The sequence below is a fragment of the Periplaneta americana genome, chromosome 1 (assembly GCF_040183065.1).
Source record: "Periplaneta americana isolate PAMFEO1 chromosome 1, P.americana_PAMFEO1_priV1, whole genome shotgun sequence".
Classification (NCBI taxonomy): domain Eukaryota; kingdom Metazoa; phylum Arthropoda; class Insecta; order Blattodea; family Blattidae; genus Periplaneta; species Periplaneta americana.
Window position 1 is genome coordinate 101,663,442 of NC_091117.1, and position 20,522 is coordinate 101,683,963.

A 20,522-nucleotide genomic window follows, 5' to 3' on the forward strand; every position below is an offset into this window, starting at 1 on the left:
GCAACGGGATGTTACCGCATTTAGGCCTATTCTTCCCAAGAAAAACTGCAAACATGAACAAAGGAAGCTTTTAATAGAAGAAGAAGGATATTCTGCGGACCTCTGGAAAAAGAACTAATGAAGAGACTAGTGAAGTGCTTTGTGTGGAGTGTGGCATTGTTTGGGGAAGGAACATGGACATTACGACGAAATGAAGAGAAACGAATTGAAGCATTTGAAATGTGGATGTGGTGAAGAACGGTGCGTGTGAAGTGGACAGATAGAATAAGAAATAAAATTGTGTTTGAAAAAGTGAGTGAAGAAAGAATGATGCTGAAACTGATTAGAAAGAGAAAAAGGAATTGGTTGGGTCTCTGGTTGAAAAGAATAATAGAAGACATTAGGATATGTGGATCATATGCGGAGACTAAGAGGAAGGCAGAAAATAGGAAAGATTGGAGATTGCTGGTTTGCAATGAAAGCCCTGCCCATGGACAGAACACTTATGTATGTGGGTATGTTCAGAATGCCTGGAATATCGTGTCTAAGAACAGTCGCTATTTGCAAAGACTAGTCGATTCAATGCCCACTCGTCTGCAAGATGATCGAGATAAGAGGAAGATAGACTAAATATTGAATTGTGGCTTATTGTTTTGTTTTTTGAACGCTTAATTGTTTGAATGTTTTAAGGCCGACGCCAGTAAATTTGTTTTGTTTATGCCACGAAAGATATTTTTATTGAGAATAAAATCTTTTTTCTTTCCATTTGCAGCCACAATATCATAATGATAAAGTCATGGCATAATATATTAATGGACCTGATGTTAATTACTAAAATAATCGTAAAAGAGAAAGGAGCCATTATGTATAGTTTGTCTCTCTCAAAAACATAACAAAAAAAGAATATAAAAAGCACGAGGTTGTAGTCGAACGCAGGACTTCATGAATAAGAGCCCTGAACGCTACCATTACGCTATCGAATCACAGAGAGAGTACTTCAATTATAACTGTAGATGTCAGGCAACGTGGTCCAACAACATGTAACATCGCCTGTTTCCGAATTAAAGCGAAGATACCCGAAGGGAACTTTGTTCCAGGAGAGCGGCCACTTTTTCTTTTGACAGCTGTACAGGCAATTTAGTGGTGGCAACTATAACATTGGAGTGATTCAAATAATTGATGCAGAGAAAAAATTAGAGCAAAAAGTATGTTGGACATAAAATCAGCAAGGTATAGCATGCTAACTCTGGACCTTGATTTAATTAATGACAGTATTGAGGAAATCAAAGACAATATCACGGATGTAATCGATCACTTTAGAGATATGAGCCATTGAGAACAGAAGTGGTGTAAGTTAAAAATGGGTAATGAGGGTTAAAGTACCGGTAAAAATTCTGTAAAATACAGCTCAAAATAGCAGTTAATATTCAATTTATTTAAACTATTAGTAGTCGGTGGATAGAACGAAGGACATATTAATTGCTACTTTGCATTGTATTTTACAGAATTTTTACCTCGTTACCCAATTTTCACTTACACCATTTCTGCTCTAAACGGCTCATATAGACTATGATACAATACAAGAGATTGATATATATATATACATATATTTGTGGCTATACTGCGTTTAAATTTGCACAAAAATAAATTGTGAACATTGAACATTGCACAGAGGTAATTAAAAGGGAAACTGTCTACGATAAATACTTTGAAGCTGTCAACAGAGGAGGATTGTCGGTTCCAACTCCTTACGTTATTAGTTTGGGAGAAATTACATTTAGGCTAATGAGTGTACGTGTATGTAAACGGCATAAACGTGCATTCTTCCAAGAATGCGATAAAAAATATGAACTCTTATTAGACTGACAGTAAAAAAAAGTGTGTAAAAGCGAAGAACTAAATTCAATCTTCATGAAAAAATGTGTCTGTGGAAATTATATGTGTAAAATTACTGGCAGAATTGTGAGTGCGCTTTGTGACGTTTTGCTATCAAACTATAAAGAAGAAGCAGAACGATTCATTAATTATCAGTGCAGGAGACGGACGCAACAAGAAAGTTGAAAACTCTTAAATAAAATTTACTGTATAAGATTAGTGAGTAGACTTTGTAGTATAATATTTACGTTTATTTATTTTAGGATAATATAGATGAAATGAAATGAAATAGCCCAATATGTTCCATGAAGGGCAAAGGCCTCCTACCCTTGGGTAGGGTTAGCTCAGTTTTCCTAACTTGGCGAGCTAACTATGTATTTGTACTCTAAATAATGATAATATGTACTTTCACCTGTTTATTTTGCGTCTTATTAACAATATATGGGGAAGGAATGCTGCCAGTAGTAATAATTTAACACAAAATCAGACTGGAAAGCATGTGGTGAGTTGACTAAACTAGGACTCGTGACGTCACTCTCTCTGTGAAAAGATGAGGAAGCATTCCCGCCTGTACCAGAGTACGCCGTGAGCTAAGCCATAGGAAATCAGATGGCTATCTTTGGAGCCTGCTTTGAATCGTTTGATTGAATTGTATAAATTCCTGAGACTACTTCTTTTCGGATAAATGTCCAAGCATGCTATGCAGGGAAAAAAAGAAAAAAAAAAAGACAAGGAAGCGCTCTCAGACAAAATGTTGTGAATTTTTACTCCACAGCAGCAGACTACATTGATGAATGGACGTAACAGACAGTGTGTTTAAAAATGGAGTGGATTTCCTTGAAGTCTTTGTTATACAGTTGGACTCTGAGATGAAGAAAATTCTACCTCAAGTTAACATAAATGCAATGAGTGACCTTTGGATAGGGTTCCCAGACATATCGGAGAAAAATACGGGACTCTTATCAGTTATCAATGAATAAGTTTAGTATGAGCACCCAACAAATATGCCAATCTTTCAAAGTGTGTGTGTACTGTCGATGACACAGCTCATCTGCCCTGAACCTTGGGGAAGTTAGGGCTGTTGTTTAGAGGGGTGTGAGGCTAACTTTGGAGCAAGCGGCTGGCTAACGGTACTTTTGGTGTGAAACACTCTGCTTAATCCCCTTTCTATTTTCTCCAAAAAAACATTTCTCTCTCTTCATTTGTACTTGGAAGACGAAGGTGAACGTTCGCTTAATAGAATTGCTGGTGTAAATATATAATATTCAAAGTTAAGACGTAGCACTATAACTTTCATGTGTAGTGTACTCCATAGTAACGTGGCGCGGAATTGGTAAATCAATGTTTTTATAATGCATGCTACATTGTATTTCTAACTTTCTTTCCATCCACTTCATCCACTACTATATATATAGTGCGAAACTACTACCCCAACTCCGCATTCCTTCCAGGGCAGATGAACTGTGTCACTAACAGTAGTAAAGTTTACTACACAAACACTTTACTAACTAAGGGTAGGTAAACAAATAGTAAACAAAATTCTTAGGGAGCATATTTGCATTAATATACTCGTATTATTATTATCATATTTGCAATAAGTTTAAGCTTCTTTATGTAAATTGCCTTCAAATTGCTTTTACTAATTTATTACAGAAATAGCTACAAAATACTCTACTCACGTGATAATATTCTTATAAATCAATCCGCCTTGGCCTTGCAATATTTCTCTGAAGAATGAACTTCTCTTAACAATTATATATTTTGAAGAATCATGTCATGAAAAGCAACACAATCCTCACTGAAGAATCATTTTACAACGAGCATTTATTTTTCTCATCAGTCCATAGAGCGTTCATGCGAGAAAATAATCTTTCGACACAAGCATTTGTTTCAGGGATACATATAATGAACTCCATAACGCTCTTAAATTTGAGAGTTCTCCTTCAGTGTACTTTTAAAAAGATCCACTCAGACTTCATCGAAACATTTGGTGTTGCCATCACTTGCCTTGAGAAATTAATAACTCACAGTAAAATTGTTCCATAATAGTTCATCTACAGTCACCTGCATTGATGAAGTGCAATGTTTGTAATTTGTAATATAGAATAGAATTTGTACTCGGGACAGTGGGGTGCATTAGTGAAAAACAAGATGATCTCATGTTTTACGGGATGTTGGGAACCCTACCTTTGGATGATTTTGACCATGTTAAAACATATGCAAGTGAAAAAATTAAGGAATGTAATATTTCTAACAAAACTATAACAGAGCGATAACCCAAATATTCTGTCATTTAAAGAAAGCAAATTTCTGATATTAAGAAATTGAACTTTTTACACTGTTTTTGTCTTACTTTGCCTGGTTCTAATATTTCAATAGAGAGGATTTTCTCACATACTGGTATGAGCTCTCTTTTGACTGCTGAGAAGAATAATCTTCAAGTTCATATAGTAAAATTAACACTTATCCTAAAGACACATTAGAGAAATGTCTTATGCTCAGAATTATGTAAGTTAATCTCCAAAGGCAGCAAATTTTCGGAAAAGATTAACTCATCAGAGGAGTACTGGTATTGCTATTGCAGCAAGCACCAGTAGTCAAATGTAATTTTTGGCGAGTGTTGATCTATTAACTCATTTATTACTGATACATGTGTACAATCGTAGGCGCAAGTTACTCCCTGTCTTTATTGTACGGTACCATGGCCATACAGATTCACAAAATTGTTTTTATAGATCCTCCAAAATGTTCTAGAAATGTGAAAGAACACACCCGAGCGCAAGATTGGGTGCTTGAGGTTGTGCGAAGTGTACCGATAATCAATATGAACTGGCAAAAACGATGATTAGTAGAATTCCAATGATAATCGAATTTTATTGATATTAAATATCAGTGTTGGTTAATAGAAATGACGAGAGTCGAAGAGGACGATGATAAATAATAATAATAATAATAATAATAATAATAATAATAATAATAATAATAATAATAATAATAATAATAATAATAATAGCTGAATTGTCATGAGTGCTACCTGTATATGACGAAATTGATGAAGTCATTCAATCGAACATTGAAGAAGATCGACAAATGTAGATAACCGAAGTATTTACCAGTATCACGCAGTGACATGCAGTCCACCCAAGCACGGCTTGGGCAGCACTGATTGATTATAAGAATCACGATATCTCATGATTAAACTTTCTGTTTATTTAATCATAAAGTCCTGAAACGTTTCTAAATACGTTTTGTTAATTGTAAGTCGCGTGATGGAGCATATACAATGCACATACTGCGGTCCTGAGCTGGCAGCAGAGTGCCAGCCAAGAGTCCTCTTGGTGCCAGCAGTGCTGAATGCAGGTTTCCATGACAACTCACGTCATCATAACTTTTAACTAATGAGGGACCCCTCATGAGACTGCAGTAAATGTCTATACAGTACCCCAAGCAGCCTGTAGCCTGCCTGGGCTGCGCGAAGTCGAATGAGTATAAAACGTACTGTTTCTCTCGCGTTTGTTTGTACCGGTACTTTGTAGTTACATTGTGTACGTGTATATAAGTGCAATAAAAAGTTTTGATTATGTCTGGTGATAATAATAATTTAATTCAGCAACAAAAGCTAAATACCGTAATTTAACTAAAGCAATACGGGATCATGATGTTGCTATTGCACATATTCGTGCTTCTAACGCACTCGCGACTTTTGGAACTGTGCATATTGAAACTGAGCTAAGTGACCAAACAGAACAAAGTATTATTCTACATAATGAAAAGGTAACAACCAATATAGACATTCTGAAAAGGGTTATAAACGCCATTTGTTTACTTGCAAAACTGGAACTTTTATTTACAGGAAACGGTAAGTCGAAAATGTCCAACAACCGCGATAATTATTTATAACTTTTGAATTACACCGCCCAGTACGACCCTCTTCTAAAAAATCATTTGGAGACATCTACAGTATTCAAAGATATATCAAATCGTATTCGAAATGATTTAATTGAATCTGTTGCCAGTGCACTTAATAAGGAAAGTGAACAGCAATTACAGAAATATGATTTTTTTTTGCCATATTAGCTGATGAGGCAACTGATGTCTCGAATAAATCACAATTTTCTCTTATTTATCGATATACGATTGAAGGAAGGGAGGTTGAGCGGTTTGTGTGCCTCCGTGATCCTAAGTGAGGATAAAACAGCGGCAGCACATTCTGATCTTATTTTTGAGACGTATTCAAGACTTTTCAAACTGTAGTAAGAAACTTGTCGCACAGAGCTACGATTGAAGTGCAGTGATGCCTCTTCATTACATGGTGTCAAGCTAATATTAAGGCGCCTTTTCCACAAGCTTTGTTCACTGCTATGCACACTGTTTAAATTTAGCACTGTCCCAAAGTGCTTCAAGAATTCCTGAATGCCGTATATTTTTTGCTACTCTTTCTGGGCTTGCAGCTTTTTTTTTTCCAAATCATCAAAGCGCACAAAATTTCTTGATAAATTTCTGGGTCAACGATTACCGCATGTTTCCCCAGCAAGATGAAACAACTTATCACGACTTACTAATACTTAGAGTAGTATTTTATAATAGTATTTTTAATTTTAGGCAGTAGTTGCAGTAGGCCTAATCTTATAGATTTTGTAAAAAAAAATTGATACCAAATACCAATGTATTTTTGTAATCGTAATAGTAATTTATTCACCATAAAGATTTTTACAAATCATGGCTTCGTCAATCTTATTTCTAGGTCTTAATCTAGTTTCTGATTATACTACAGGCATATTTATGAATTTGTAGCTTTGTTATTGCAGGACACCTGCTGACATGATTTAAGAAGAATTGTATCTAAGATAGTATAATGATAATAATAATAATAATAATAATAATAATAATAATAATAATAATAATAATAATAATAATGGAAATGTTCTTAACAGCAATAACGACCTACGACCTATATGCCTTCACAATTACACATTAGTAGGCACTTTCATGCAAGGTCTAAAGACATAAATTCCTCTACAGTATATGGCATATGATGCAGCAGCAACCTGTTGACTATGCTTTTAAACTTCTTTTGTTTACTACTTATTATGGAGCTTGGAATTTTATTATACATATTTATGCCTCTATGTAAATTACTTTTAAGACTTGTGGTAATTCTATGTGTGGACAGATGAATATGACTTGATGTTCTTGTTTGATACATGTGGTAGTCTGAATTCAATTTGAATTTTGCTTTGTTTTTATGAATGAAAGACACTGTTTCTAGAATGTATATACAAGGCACTGGCAGAATTTTGAGTTCTCTAAAAATTGTTTTACTTTGCGACCTTATAGGTGCTTTTTCATAATTTTTATAATTTTCTTCTGTAGCTTAAAAATTTCCGTAATTTTGCTTGTTCCGCCCCATAATGATATGCCACACTGAATCTGGGAATGTATATAGCCAAAATACATAGATCTGAGAACTTCATTAGAGGTTGTTTTGTTTAAAATTCTGAAAGCAATATAATTTTATATATATATATATATATATATATATATATATATATATATATATAAAGTATTTTAATCAAATATAAATAGTAAGAAGGAAAAGAAAACTTGACTACGCGACTGCTTGGGTAATCTGTTGGGCCACCGCACGTCATTGGTATCACGTCTTTTGAAATTAAACAATTACCCCTAAGCCTATAGCTCAACACAAGGTTGCAGAGTTAGTATTTCGATTAATATAGACTTATAGTAAAGTATGAGAGTATCCACGACTCATTCAATGTACAGCCAGGCCGGATTCCTGATTCCACCGAAACTATTCGAGCCAACACGAACGCTCCCGAAGTTGGCCGGGACTGCAGCATATCGCCATGGATGTTAATGTTATGTTTTATTTAACGACGCTCGCAACTGCAGAGGTTATATCAGCGTCGCCGGATGTGCCGGAATTTTGTCCCGCGGGAGTTCTTTTACATGCCAGTAAATCTACTGACATGAGCCTGTCGCATTTAAGCACACTTAAATGCCATCGACCTGACCCGGGATCGAACCCGCAACCTTGGGCATAGAAGGCCAGCGCTCTACCAACTCGCCAACTAGGTCGACGTCGCCATGGATATATATATATATATATATATATTTATTTATTTATCCATGATATCGCGTTTGGCGCTCGTAAACGAGATGTAACGAAAGACCAAACTTGCAACTGTGGTCGGTTTTTACAAACGGTGGAGAAACTTTTTCAATCTTGGCACAGTGACACATGTAAATGAACAACACATGTAATTATGCACCATTTATAAAACACGTTAGAGAATTCGATGGCTTGGGAAAATAATTTTTATGCTTTGTATTGATTTGTAACTTCCCTTATTTCTTGAGAAATTACCCTCATTGTCTATGTGAAATGTCATTAATGAAAATATATTATCTTCGCGAGGTAATGTCAGTATTTGGTTTACATTAGAGATGGGTGTGTTAGGGGTAAAATGGGAGGTAAATGGAGGAGTTAGATATACAATCTGCTACATATGAAGGGGTAAGAGCAGAGCAAGTTACCTTAGCAAGTGGCGGACTGGCGAATTAAAACCTTTCATCGTTTTTGCCTTTCTGTTCGGCTGAATAGCATCGTTAGTCAAATTTTATTTTTCAGAAAGGAAAGAACTAAAGGATAATATGTTTAAGGAACGGGATATTTAATCAATGTAATCGATTCATTTATTAAAACCAGTGGCGGTTTCTCGGGGGAGGGAAGGGAGGAAAGTCCTCCTCACATTTTTCTTCTTTTGAAAGTAAATATCGAATGAAATATATGCCTTGAAATTCGAAGAAGATTCGATAATTTTTAAGTTCACAGCTATAAGAAAACCTCGATTTATCAAGTTTTAAACGACGCGCTCTCATGTGCCGCTAGAAAACTGTGAGAAAGATGCGAGATTGTTTGTGTGGAGGAAAGCAAATCCTTTCCTCCTTTCCTGCAGTTAACACACATAGACAACAGCGCACTAGCGGCCAGAGAAAGAAGCAGAGTTTTAAAGCAAGCGAATGAACAGTTAGGGAGGAGATCCTCCTCTGAATCAGCGCATGGGCGGGAAATAGAAACCAACTAGTCTTGCAGCAAACCGCTAAATCGCTACCGCTGCCATCTATCGATGCTGCATTCAACCAGACTACAACACATCTAGGAGGAGGCACAATAAAAACAGTTTTAACGCAAAACTATGACACCATATAAACTTTTTAAAAATTATAAATCAAGATATATTATTCATTGCATTTTATATAAGCTACTATTCACGGTTTGAAACTTTCGAGGATATCTGAAAGTTGAAGTTAGATTTATATAAAACAAAGAGGAAGTAGTTCTACGTTAGTATCGCAGATCTTTTTGGCCCCTGAAATTCACTTCCATTCATTGTCTACTAGATAGGACAATAGCCAAGTTATCAGTTTTGTACAAATGTATTTGAAATTGAAAGTACTCCAAACTACATTATTTTAACACAAAAAAATTAATCGGCCACCTGCAGCTTTGAGCAATAATGGTAGTATGACTTCACAAGAACTGACATTCTTCAAAAGCATGTGATACTGAACTTGTAAAATGTACATGTGGCAACACAGACCATGTGAGTGGGTGCAGTATTCTCGCTTTCCTAACAGATTCATTAGTAGCTAGTCTCTACCAACACGTGTGATGCTGTGGTGTGCGCTAAAATTGCTGCGAGTTTGTGAATTTCCTTGTAATTGTTAATTTGTGCAATTATCCACCAATGAATGGAAGTGAAAACATATTTGGACAATTTAGGAAACCCAGTTTACAAGAACAGATAATTTCTATACGAAAGAGAAGGCTAATCCTAACACTACCTGGTGTTACATGTATGCATGTAGGCTAATTTGTAGCATGTTTCTCTCAAGAAGGTGTCATTTTGTGCTGTTAACTTCTTTCCTCCCCTTAAGAAATATGCAGGAGCCGCCACTGATTGAAACGTACAGCAGAGTCCTTACAGCCCAGGTTCTATCGAATGATTTCCAATTCAATGCGGTCTAAAGCAAGGAGATGCACTATCACCTTTACTTTTTAACTTCGCTCTGCAATATGCAGGAGAAAATTCACAAACGATTAGAGAAAACACGGGAATTTTACTTGAAGCAAGTAAAGGGGTAGATTTGGAAGTAAATCGCGAAAATACAAAGTATATGATTATGTCTCGTGACCAGAATATTGCACGAAATGGAAATATAGTGTAAAAATTGGAAATTTATCCTTCGAAGAGATGGAAAAATTTAAATATCTTGGAGCAACAGTAACAAATATAAATGACAATGCCTGTTATTATTCGATTGAGAAGCTTCTATTATCTAGTCTGCTATCAAAAAATCTGAAAATTAGAATTTATAAAACAGTTATATTACCGGTTGTTTTTTATGGTTGTGAAACTTGGACTCTCACTTTCAGAGAGGAACAGAGGTTAAGGGTGATTGAGAATAAAGTGCTTAGGAAAATATTTGGGGCTAAGCGGGATGAAGTTATAGGGGAATGGAAAAAGTTACACAACACAGAACTGCACGCATTGTATTCTTCACCTGACATAATTAGGAATATTAAATCCAGACGTTTGAGATGGGCAGGGCATGTAGCACGCATGGGCAAATCCAGAAATTCATATAGAGTGTTAGTTGGGAGGCTGGAGGGAAAAAGACCTTTGGGGAGGCCGAGACATAGATGGGAGGATAATATTAAAATTGATTTGAGGAAGGTGGGTTATGATGGTAGAGACCGGATTAATCTTGCTCTGGATAGGGACCGATGGCGGGCTTATGTGAGGGCGGCAGTGAACCTCCAGATTCCTTAAAAGCGAGTAAGTAAGTAAGGTTTAAAAACGTCTTAAAATATTATTAGTTTATTGTTATAATTAATGGTAATAACAATTGTATGGTATTTAGTAGTAATCATCATAACATTAATGATAATGATACAATAACAAATATACCGGACTCAGGGGCCACATTTGCCTTATCCTGGTTTACAAGAATCCATTTTATGACCACCGGCAGTGAAACGAATACTCTTCTTTTATAATTATGCATAGGCCCTATGTAAAATTCCTTAATAATTTGTCAAACAAAACGAATTATTGTTTTCGCTGACGGTACTTTTGATTATTCTCCCAACCATTTCTATAAAATGTACACCAAACATTCTTGCGTTAATGATTTCAGCATTCCTGTGGTTACTTCTTTTTTGCCAAATACTAATACCCAAACATATAACATGTGAAGAAATTATGTCTTCAAATCCCATCAGTTGTCATCAACAATATTTCTATACCTTATACGTCTACTGTTAAAAATTTAGGTATGTATTTTGACCAAAACTTAAGTTGAAAGAATCAGATTACAAGTAGTACAAAAAATAAGTATTATCAGTTTTCCACTTCCTAACCCACATAAAAAAAATCCTTGTCCAGATTCTTATAATGCCGTTATTTGATTATTGTGATGTTCTATTAACTGATATTACTTCAAAATTAGCCATAAAGCCAGAGCGTGTCCATAACATGTGCACAGTAATTGAAATGTACAGTTTGTTTTCGTAAAAGACGGTTATTAAATTGTGGAACATCGCAACTTTGAATATTTATTTTGACAAGTAGAGGCGTATACATCTTTATTACACAACTTTTAACACTGTATCACTTCCGATCCGAAGTAGAGGCGTGCTGTGTGACCTGTGAGTGTTTCCTTCGCACATCGAGATCAGTATTCGTGAATTACGACTTCAGCTGCTCTCGGTTATATTCGGTTGATTTGGGAATCTGGCCTGGCTGTACATTGAACGACTCGTGAGTATCCTGATCATAGACAAATAAATAGATATCCTCATAGCCGGATTGCGCTTTCAGTGCGTGTCCATGGATATATATATATATATATATATATATATGAGGGGTCTAGTATCAAAACCTACCACATCCACTTTGCTATATTTTGAAGACGCTGCGATGTATGAAATCTCAAGCCCAAGGTATAGGCAATATAAATATCACTCTCCTATATAAAATAATAGATGTGATCCTGCCGACCGTCACTCATATATTCAATGCATCTATTATGACTGGGTCCTACCCCTCACTCTGGAAAAAGGCTTTAGTGAAACCTTTACCAAAATCTAACACCCCTTCCACAGTAAACCAATACACACCGATATCAATTCTTCTCACTCTTTCAAAAGCATTAGAACATACTGTAACTTTATTACAAAACAAGAATGTAATTTTATTATTTCAACAATAATTACTTTCTATAATTGACTATAAACACTCCCGTCAACAATGGGATTTCCACTCCACACAGTAACACAGTATTCGTTATTGCACTCCACAGACGACAATGACAATTTACTTGAATTATTGAGAACAACAATGTCCTGCTAATTTTAACTAATGTTCACAAAGCACTATTTACAAATCAGAACTGTCAGTTCTCAGTTCACAGCTCGTTTGCCTTGGCTAGTTCTTCTAGCTCAGTCACTTGAGTTCACAGTATCTCGAACCCCATACCTTCAGAGACAATCCGCTGAACTTCGAACTCAGGTCCCCCAACTGCGGTCCACTGCACTCAAACTCAGGACTTCCGGCTCCACAGTTACGGACACAATTCAAGTCGAACTCCGGTCTCGAAGCTGGCTTCACTGCTACACAAGACTGGCTGGCTTGCTGTCCAACGACTACCACAACACTGCTCAAGTTCACTCGCGTGTCGTAATTTATAACCTAACCATATCTACGAGAATGTACGATGCTAGAAATTTCCACAGATGTCCAGAGATGGCACTCTCGAATTCTCTGGATTTCTCCCCTCTCTGCCGCGGTCGCTCTCTCTCCTCTCCTCTCTACGCCACAGCACATGCCCCAGAAAGCAGATGCGCGCGCAACTTCCGCGCCGAACTACGGCCGACCTTACCTTCTTCTGCCGGTCGTGAGATCGAATCTCACGTGGCTGTCACAATATTGTACACAGACAACTTACGAACTATCTCGACGAACACAAACTCCTTGATGACTATCAATCGGGTTTTAGGCCTGGGTACAGCACTACTACAGCCCTACTTAAAGTGAATGAGGATATCCGTGAAGCTATGGATAGGGGTGAAGTAACGGCACTAACTCTTATCGATTTCAGCAATGCCTTTAGTTCTGTTGATATTGACCTGCTTCTTGCAAAGATGAAGACTTTGCACCTGCCAGACAATACCTTGAGCTGGATGGACTCCTACCTACGTGTGTTTCACTTGGTAATCAGTTCTCCCAATGGCGATGCACAAAGGCGGGAGTGCCGCAGGGCTCCGTATTAGGACCACTACTCTTCTCTATGTACATTAATGACGTATCAAAGAACTTACAGTATTGCCGATATCACCTCTATGCCGACGACCTACAACTTTACATACATTCCAGACCCAATACGATCAATGAATCAATTGACAAGTTGAATTGTGACCTAGCCACTGTCTCCATTTGGGCGGCCGATTTCGGACTCGCACTTAATCCAAGTAAGACTCAAGCTATAATTATTGGCCATAAGCGTTTAGTTAACTCTCTTAATAACAGTAATCTTTCAGTTGTTACCCTTAACAACACGCTAATCCCTTATTCATCTGTCGTAAAAAAAAAATCTTGGCTTCTTTTTCGATAATAATCTAAATTGGAATTTTCAAGTTAAAGAAACGATAAAAAAAATCTGTTCCTCCATTCACTGTTTGAGTCGCTTAAGAAACTTCTTGCCCCAGCAACTAAAACTTACCCTAGTACAAACCCTAGTATTACCGCATTTCGATTATTGTGACGTTTTATTAACCCATTAATGCCCATGGCAGGTCTTCCTATCAATCAAATTTTTTTTATTTTTAACAATGAATAAATCAATTATTTTGTTATCAATACTACAACAATGGATTCTAAGATATACTCCGCATGGTATTTTCGAATTTTAACGACATTAGTTAATTGACTGCATCAGTACATTGGTTCGAAGTCACGGTTCAACTTCTCTTCAAAAGATGGCTTGCAAGGAGGGAGAAAGTGTGTAATTAGTACACATTTTTAAAACAATAAATGCCACCTTATTATGAAAATATATAGTCAATAAACCATACTACTTGAATAATTTGTGACTGACATCATTTCATAATTTATAACGTACTTTATTGTAGCCTAAAGTTTATAGTAGATTTTCCTACCACTGGGATATATCATTTATATTATACCTACCCTGATTTGAATATTTTTGCAGTTCACGGCTATACACTGTCAATGAAATGTGTGATATGATGCAAATACGGGGTAATGAGAATCGCAGACGACTGAATGTTGCCATTCTTCCTCCACGGGAGCAACCTGAGGTCGAAAAAGATGAGGACTCTGTCATTTACCTTGGCATATGCTGCAGAGTGACGCCCAATTTTATTCTGATTCTGATAACGAAAGTAATGCACCACCGCCGCCGCCAATGCCGCCACCACCACCACCACCACCACCACCACCACCACCACCACCACCACCACCGAATTCATAGACTTGATCTTGAACCAAAGTAGGATCTACTGCATTCAGAAAAATCTATCTACTCATTCTACTGACTCTACAACAAAAGATAATATTTTAGTTTTTCTTGGCATTCTTTTGATTTCTGGCTATAATAAACTTCCACACAGGCGACTTTATTGGAGTACATTACCAGATTTACATAGCATTTTGATTTCTGATTCAATGAGTTGGAATACTTTTGATGATATGAGACGACTGCATTTTGCTGATAATATGGCAATTTCTAATGATCGCTAAGTTGGACCAATTTTCGATATGTTAAATAAGTCATTCAAAGTCTGTGACATTCCAGAACACCTGAATACTGATGAAACAATTGTCCTGTATTATGGCAGACATGGAACCAAAAAGTTAATTTGAGCGAAACCAATAAGGTTTGGATTCAAGCTGTGGTTTCTTTGTACTGCAGATGGCTATATGCTGGATGCGGAGCCATATTGTGACAATAGTACGAACCTACGAACTTCAGGGAAAGGACAGGGGTTTGATGTTGTTTTTGGTCTTCTAAAGAAGACTGATATCCAAAAGGGCAGTCATGTATTTTTTGATAACTATTTCACGTCCACTGATCTTATGCATGACCTACGTAGCTGCTGAGGGCATTGGAGCAACAGGAACAATTCGCAACAGGGTGCATAAGGCTCCTCCTACAAATACATGAAAAATTCCAAAGAAAGCGAGAGGGGCTATGGAGACTGTTGTTGCAGATGATGTAATTTTAGTGCGATGGAATGACAATAGTGTAGTTACAGTCGCCAGCAATGTTGCTAAAACGACTTCGATTTGAAAAGGTAAACGTTGGAGTTCCAAGACAAAGAGGACGATTCAAATAAGTCAATAACACTTGCACTGTATAATAGATATATGGGTGATGTGCATTCCAATGATCAATATGTAGCAACCTACAGAAACGGTGGTGGACCCTGTTTGCATGGGGTTTAAATGCGTGGAGGCTTTATCGCACCCTGGGACATCACTACTAACTTTCTAACAGCAATGCAATCCGCAACTCTTAGTCCAGTACGGGAAACCTAGAAATTCTCCTCGCTCAGCACTTCAAATTCGAGAAGTACCTCATGATATTGTTCGTTTCGACAGGATTGATCACTGGTCATCCGTAGTGAACATTCTAATGCACGATGCAAGCAGTGTGGACGTCGTACAACATTTGTATGTAATGTGAAAAATGTAGTGTACCACTGCATCCAGAATGTCAGATCTAAAAACCACAAAAAAATTTTCTGGGCATTAATGGGTTAAGTGACCTAAGTTCTGAACTGTCAATCAAGTTACAGCGAGTTCAGAATATGTGCATCAGATACGTATGCAACGTTATGCTTTAGTTATTACATAAATATACGTCTTAAAACAGGTTAAACCTAATATTAGAATCCAGTTGGATACTTGCAGCCATGAAAGCTTCTAAAGACAGATCAACTTTATGTGCAGAATCAATAATGTGGTTGAAATTAAAGCGCGAATTACAAGACACAGAATCTACATTTAAATTCTGTCAGCCACACAATCTACCGTACCCCCTTCTAATATTAAAAAAGACTATGTACGTTGCTGTGAAAGAAAAAAAAAAGAGTTGCATACTGGTATCAAGAAACAGCAATCAAATACATGTACCAGTACATTGAATAATCCAATGAAACTAGAAATTAATAATGAAAAACCTTTTTAATAAAATTGCAATTAATACTTTTACACATAAAATAATAATAATAATAATAATAATAATAATAATAATAATAATAATAATAATAATAATAATAACAATAATCATGATAATAATAACAACAACAATAATAATAATAATAATAATAATAATAATAATAATAATAATAATAATAATAATAATAATAATAATAATGTATTGGCTTATTATTTGTGTCCTGCAGATCGCATCACATGGTGACATCACCAATTTCGTCATATATAGGTTCTACAGATGGAAATTTATGAAACTATTTACAAATATATTAAAATGAATGGCTTTAAAGGATGAAAGTGGAGATTAAGATAACAAAAACCCTTTCACGTGCTTTGTAATTAACTGCATAGTTAATCAGAAAATTAGGCTGAAAGTCTGTGTAGTTTGGCAACAGTACATCGCCAACTCACCCAAGAATGCACACACGAACTCAGGTGTGAATAGCAGCATTCTAGGGCGTCACCAGCTTCCAAGTTGGGTGGGGGGGGGGGTGACAACTTAAAATTTTATAGAGCTTAGAGGGAAAGAAGCAGACATAATAAACTAGATACATTTATATTAATATGGAAATAATTGATGTTTAATTAATTTTTATTTTATAATTAGAATATAATAGCAAATACAGTACAATACAATATGAAAGTATGAAAAATTCACAATATGGAAGAGTTGCAAATAATTGATAATTACTGAAAAAGAAAATTTCTTGAATTCATGGCAAATTTTTCAACTACTGTTTGAATAAAGTAATTGTAGTTATCCAACACAAATTTTCTATGTACACTAATCATAGCTAATCCGTTTAACTGGTCCTCTCCCACAGTGCTTCGTAGCCATGTCTTGATCCTTCACAGACTGCTGAAAGAGTGCTCTATTGTACTAGTGGTTCATGGCTGGGCGAGCAGTATCAGCAGAGTCTTTTTTGTCACCGAAAAGAAAGATTCAATCTCCTTTAAGACTTGGAAAATGACAAGGTTTTTCACTACTCAATTTTTTTTCCTTCCATATACAGTACTTACAAAATGCTCCCTTTAGATGCGAGGAGCATGCCAGCCATGGAGAATATGTCTCCAACCACTGATGGTTGAATTTCCTCTTTAAGAAGGTAGCATCTTCAGAAAAATTATAGGTCTTAGGTGGAATCCAACAATCTTCCAGTAACTATTTCTTTTTCTGAGTCGAATTCATAGATAACTGTCCAATGTATCTACCAATGTTGTTTTCGTGGCTGTCATCTATTGAAACGCCAGCTTCGATGTCTGGCCCTATATCTTGACTTGTCAAACAGCTGGGTCTGGGTTTCACATCATGCGAAGTAGGAGCGATTGTCTCTTGTGTAGCCTTAGTTGACACATTGGTATCTTGTTTGTCTTCATCGTTACCGGTACCACTTCCATTTCCAACTGACATTTTCCTTTTCAAATTAACTGAAAACATTATATTGCAAAAGTTAAAAGAAATATATTGCAACGAACAGTACATTCCATTAGGATATATGGAAACATTATTTCTGACTAGTTTCATTAATCACAATAGCATGTTAGCTTCGATTCTTAAATTTTATTATATTATATAAGATTAAAAGGTGCGTACCAAAGAATTTCCTAATATCCATGTTTCATATTCTCAGTGTTGATCTGATGAAATTGAACTAAACCTCCCAGACTCAGGTGGTGTTGCACCACACAGCGGCATCACGGCAAGATAATTTTTATGGTACTTTGAACCTTAAACACTTAGCACTGAGTTGAGAACATTGGCTGACTGTATAATTCACACTGACTGACTGGTGCCTGAAGTGCACCGATTAAATATCTTGGTGCTGTTCACAAAATCTAGAACCGGGCAGATGATCATAGAATACATAAATACGTGGAAATTGGTAAACAGCTGAAGCCTGACGGCACAAGTCCAGATCGTTGGCCAACTCCTTGGCCAATTAGGAAACGTAGGTGGGGCTACATCACACACGTCATACACGCTCTAGAAGGGTTCCATATACTTTGTTTGTAGACTGGCTTTCCAGAGTATTCTGGAATTTAATTGTATATTCCAGCAATCCAACATTCTTTACTTCCTTCAATGTAATAAGTAATAATAAACAGATTTTTAGTTATGAACTTATTTTTTTCTTAAGTTTTCCATTTTTCCTTTTCTTTTTTTCATCATTAATTTGTCTAGGGAGAGCAGCTGTCCCTCCTCCCCCCCCCCCGACGATGTCCTTTCCCTTAGTAGGGTTATCAGACTTCGTAATGGCAGGAAATACCAATAGGTGTTGATCTTTTTATTTAATTTACAGGAAAACCGTTAATTTTATTGAAAAACTGCAAAAAAGACAAATCATTCCTTATCAGTTTCTCTAATGATAAGAGTAAAAGTCAGAATTGTAGGAATAATACTTATCGAGTAAAATAGTGTTAACATTTAGAGTGTATTTTTTACTAAGAAAAGTACGGGTATTCATTTAGAACTAATATGGTAGGGCTATTAGAATTATTTTGTAGCCATCACGGTGGTCAAAGAGCTAGAGCACTGAATTTATAATCCTGCGGACCTGGGTTCGATACCCAGTGTACCCCTGATTTATAACTTGAGTTGGCCAAGTCCATGGTCCAGGTAATGCAAGGGTTTTCTTCGGGAGCTCTGGTTTCCTTGTGGCATCCCAACAAATCATCATCTCATCTCATCACGAGTATAGTATAGTATAGTGAGTGTAGTGTAGACCATTCAGCTGTGACACACTCTGGGCAATGGTTCTGTTGGTAAATTGGTCTACTTAATTGACGTCATGTGGGTGAATGACGAAAAGTCAAGTACCCGCCATTAGTACAAAAAATTATGCTCTATCCAAGGAATAAGCTGTTAAAATCTGCACAGTTATATTACTTCCACTCTGTATTTATTCTTTTGAATTCAGAAATTTCGGTACCGGTACCTTTCTTTACGCTGATTTGAATACAATTTGAGTTAAAATGCTTTATTTTGTGTAGGTTTGGTTATATAGGTGTATTTGTATTGGCAGCCATCGGCATTTTCACCATTGTTTGTTCCAAGCGATGCCGCACTAGACAATGCAGAAAAGAAGGTAAGTTATTCTAAAATTTTGTTAATTTATCATACCGGTACTCCATAAATTTACATTCTTTATGCTGTGAAGTGTAGTACAGAGATAATTCCTTATAGTATTAGTACCGCCACTGTATCTACTGGTATTAAGTTACATATTATTGGAGAAACCAATATTATAATTCCCCTAAAATTGAGTCGGGAAGATTATTTATACTGTTACTTTAATACTAATATAAATGAATGTTAAATTTATGTTATGTACCTACCTAAAGTTAAGTACCTTATCTTTACTTCTAGCAAACTACTTACGGAAGTCAATTAAACTTAGTGAGGATCCATGCAAGGATTTCTATACATTTGCTTGCGGAAATTTTATATGGTCTCATTCTGTACCAAATGGAACTCTAAGTTGGGGACCTTTCGAAATAGCTGACAACAATACAATGTACACAATGAAAGGTAAGCTGTAGTTGTGGGAAACCAATAAAAATGCGAAAGAAGAACTTATTAAACGAAACAGTGTAATTTATGTTTCGTTAAATCGAAATATGATATCTAATATGTATAAATATCAACGTAATTTTATGTAATATGAATGAATACATATATCTTTAAGCAATATATGGCCTACCTTTTGGTGAGATGGCACTTCACATTATTAATACCGGTACACAGTGCTGTCTCCCCATTTTACAACACCTCTCGTACAAGTAATTTAGGTTATTACTTATTTTAAATTTATTATTGGAATTCTTTTACTAGTCTTTTCTTGTCCGTCATCAATTCTTCCACTACTTTATTCTTCACCCATTATACCAAAAATACTATACTTCTAATTCTTGACCCTCCCTCCTTTATAGCACATTTCCCCTCACCTCACATCTCTAACTATTTGCACTTTTCACTGCTCACTTTTTCGCATTGCTACTTTATTTTAGGTCTTAATTTTCTTTTCTCACGATTTATTTCCCCTCCACACTATTCCTTTAAGTCATACTGCTTTTTCACCTTGTTTCCCCCTCTTCCTTCATCACTGCTTCCTGAACTATCACCTACTTGCAGTACTCTACTTCTCGTCACCCTCGATTTATATCTTAGTTCCTTCACCCGCTTCAGAATTGCTCCTGTCTGATTTCCACTATTTCCATTCGATTGCACTGAGGTTATGTTCTGCTGTGCTTGCTGAATACCAGTTCGTGTCACTCCTATTTCTTCTTCAGATAACGTCACTATTTTCCAGAAATTTTCACTGAGTTTAACACGTTTACACT

General features: G+C 36.2%; 1 protein-coding gene across 4 annotated transcripts in view; it reads left to right on the forward strand.

The window, feature by feature from the left end:
* LOC138698873 (neprilysin-1-like) overlaps positions 1–20,522 on the forward strand; it is a 222,694-nt gene that overhangs the window by 36,406 nt on the left and 165,766 nt on the right. For 2 of the 4 annotated variants that reach the window (XM_069825081.1, XM_069825079.1), the window contains exons 2-3: positions 19,173–19,267; positions 19,549–19,710. The exons of 1 other annotated variant lie outside the window; for it this stretch is intronic. In XM_069825081.1, the coding sequence (XP_069681182.1) occupies positions 19,173–19,267; positions 19,549–19,710 (257 nt within the window). Of the gene's footprint in view, positions 1–19,172; positions 19,268–19,548; positions 19,711–20,522 lie in introns of those variants that run through there. One more of the 4 variants, XM_069825092.1, reaches the window with a different exon arrangement.